The following is a 3,294-nucleotide window of genomic DNA, read 5'->3' as shown; positions in this document are numbered from 1 at the left end:
CCGCACATAACTGTAATTATTGAAAGGAACAAATTTCTAACATTTTATTTACTGAAGATTATATCCCACATGTACAGAAATATTTTTTTAAAAAAACCAATCCATCTCTCAAATGCAAAAGAAACAGTTTCAAAGCCATTTCACTTACTTGCTTTTGGACATCATCTTTTGTTGTCTTGCGAATTGGTTGGGAAGGTATATGTGCAGGACTTTGAGACTGACTATCTTCTATAACTCCATAAACTGACTGTAATAAAAAGTTGAAAATAATTTGCTACATAAGAGTAATCCCCAGTGGAGAGAGGTTGCACATCCTTAAATGGCTAACGATCACGTTAATTCAAAAGGAAGTTGAACAACCTATTCTCTAATAAAAGAGTGGCCAAAAATGAAGGAAAAATAATAATAATAACAATAACAATAACAATAACAATAACAATAATTATTATTATTATTATTATTATTATTATTATTATTATTATTATTATTATTATTATTATTATTATTATTATTTGTGCCTAAAGACCTAGGCAAGCACTTAAAAGCAATTGGTGCTGATAAGATCACCATTGGTCAGCTGCAGAAGGCCACCTTACTGGGATCTGCTCGCATAATTTGCCGATACATCACGCAGTCCTAAACGCTTGGGAAGTGTTCGACTACTGATCTGTGATACGAAATCCATCTTGTTTGCTGTGTATACTGTGATTTTGTGTAAATAAAATAATAATAATAATAATAGTAGGAGTAGGAGTAGGAGTAGGAGTAGGAGTAAATAAAAACTGAAAAAGCCTTGGAAAATATCATGAAATATTGCAAGATGGCCATCAAAACTAGATGGCTATGGATGAAACATGTAACAGTGATACCCATTGTCATCAGGGCACTTGGTACCATGTCCAAGAATTTTATAAGATACATCAATGAATTGCAGCTTCCTGCAATAACACGAGCGGAACTGCAAAAAACTGTGCTACTTGGAACATGGTACATTTTAAGAAGGTACTTGGTTGATACCTAGGATGCTGGCAACAACCCGTATCAACCATTAGCACCAGTCAATGGTATTTGTGATGCCTTTTTGAATGTTCAGTTGACTGAGTTTCATATTTAATGAATAAAGTAAATAATAATAATAATAGAAAACTCATATAAAAATCCTGTACAATGCCCATCTTGCCAACCCAGGATGGCAAACTCTGATTGACATTGATCCTGGAGGTTTTTTTCCATCCCTATAAATATGTACATGTGTAATACTTACACAGATATGCATGTGTGGGTATGTATTTGCTAGAAGTCATATTCCAAATAAAGAACTGAAGAGCAGCAATTTCTTTTCTTAGCTTTTTCCCGCAGTGCAGGAAAGTGTTTTTTGTTTGGATCAACTGAGTATTGATCCATTGGTTGTGACAGGAATTGACCCACTGGCTTATCACCCAGGCTTGATGCAGTTGGTTAAGAGAGAATGACTGGCCCAATGTCACTCAGGTGGTTTTCGAGGTTTCTCCTGGTTTCTACCTGGTGCTTAGTCACTAGACCAAACTGGCTCTCAAGTCACAAACAATTAAGAACTAATTAAAATTGTTGATTAAAATTGTCTGTCAAGTAAGCTTCCTCATTCATAGAATTAACTAATCTCTTATCTGCATCTATAAATCATTTTCCCTCTCACACAAACCATGCTCATCCAGAAATGCACAATATTCACATATGCTTCCCTTCTTCTGGCAGAAACCGCAAACAAAAAAGGAGGATAAATATAGGAACAATGTTGAGGCAAGAAGAAAGGGAAACTGAGCTAAGAAGGTAAGAAAAAAAAAGGAGAATGCAAATTAAATAAAGGGACAATGTAATTGAATAGGAAAAAAATATTGTATGGGTGTTACATTCAAAAGACAAGTAGCCTCTATTTAGCAATAGTTAATGATATCCAAATTTATTTGCAGAAATGGCTGCAGTCCTTTGCATCTTATTTTGCTTTCAATCATTTATGGAGCAGTGTGATGGCTCAGTGGTTAAGACATCTGGCTTGTCAGCTAGAAAGCTGACAGCTCGGATTTGAGACCCTAGCATCATAAAAATGAGGTGAGTGCCCATCTTCGCCTAGCTCCTGCCCATCTAGCAGTTTGAAAGCATGCAAATGCAAGTACCATAGATAAACAAGTACTACATTGGTAGGGAGGAAACAGCTCTCGACGATGTCATGCTGGCCACATGACCGTGGAAATGTCTTTTGATAGCATTGGCTCAATGGCCTTGAAGCGGAGATGAACATTGTCACCTATAGTTGGTAACAACTGGTGGAGTATAAAATAAATAGAAGATAAATCCTTCCATTCCCCATCATCCAGTCAGAGCTGAAGAAGCTTCTTGGATGAGAAACGAAAGAAAAAACAAGAAAGTCCAGTTGCCTCCTGAAAAACACCTTTGGGACAACCATGACCTGGATGATTGAGAATCTTTATAGAACTACTGGAGTAAAATCCACAGGAACTCCTTTCCTTTTCCTTTCAATAATTTATTCTGTTCAGTAATTATTGGGGGGAAACCCTGTAGCAGTTTTAGGCTAAGAACCCCCATTTCTTCTTACTTTTGTGTCTGCCTTCCCCTTAAAGGCTACCAGTAGAAAAGAGAAATATTTGTATCTTTCTTCTCTTTTATATGATAGAGTGTTGGTGGATCTCCACATGGTGAAATACTTAGCAGCAGCAGGTAAAGCTCATGCTGCTAAAATGGATGATATAAAGCTAGGGTTAGTCGATTCGGACTGCAAAGATCTGATTCAAAACTCTAATTCTTTGTTTGCTACTTCATGGTTACCAGGATCTGTGTAACCTAAACTAGTAGTTATAACTAAATGCCTTATATCCTATTGACTGGATAACCAATATAATATAAACTGTTAGCATGAATATATATCCATTATCATGAATATCCATTATTTTCTGCATAAAACAGATATATATGTTTATATTTAAACAGAAATTTTAGTAAGTTAATAATGGACTTCAACCTTTTTCAGCATAGTAAAGTACAGAATAAAATTACTAAACTTTTTCCTTTATCAATTTCAATTACTTCACTTATAAAAGTGTATACCGATGAACGTTAAAAATGGAGATTTGAAATGGATATTATATATAATATTTGAACTGAACACAATTATTCATATTTTTTTCTAGATGTAATCGAGGATACATAAAGACATTAGGTTTATCTCAAAAGCCTTTGTATAATGTCAAAATAATAATAATTTCAGGTCAGTCCATAAAGATATATAAACAAACTTTA

At 34.7% G+C, this 3,294-nt stretch overlaps 1 protein-coding gene across 2 annotated transcripts in view; it reads right to left on the bottom strand.

Moving 5' to 3' along the window:
- Nucleotides 1–3,294, bottom strand: part of RGS6 (regulator of G protein signaling 6) — a 307,970-nt gene that overhangs the window by 73,651 nt on the left and 231,025 nt on the right. For both annotated transcript variants that reach the window (XR_009152572.1, XM_058161946.1), the window contains exon 11: nucleotides 149–247. Coding sequence is in view for 1 of the 2 variants with exons in the window: in XM_058161946.1 (XP_058017929.1) it covers nucleotides 149–247 (99 nt within the window). In the remaining variant the exon portion in view is untranslated. The remainder of the gene's footprint in view (nucleotides 1–148; nucleotides 248–3,294) is intronic.

Source organism: Ahaetulla prasina, chromosome 1 (assembly GCF_028640845.1).
Source record: "Ahaetulla prasina isolate Xishuangbanna chromosome 1, ASM2864084v1, whole genome shotgun sequence".
Classification (NCBI taxonomy): domain Eukaryota; kingdom Metazoa; phylum Chordata; class Lepidosauria; order Squamata; family Colubridae; genus Ahaetulla; species Ahaetulla prasina.
This window is presented reverse-complemented; position numbering and strand designations above follow the sequence as displayed.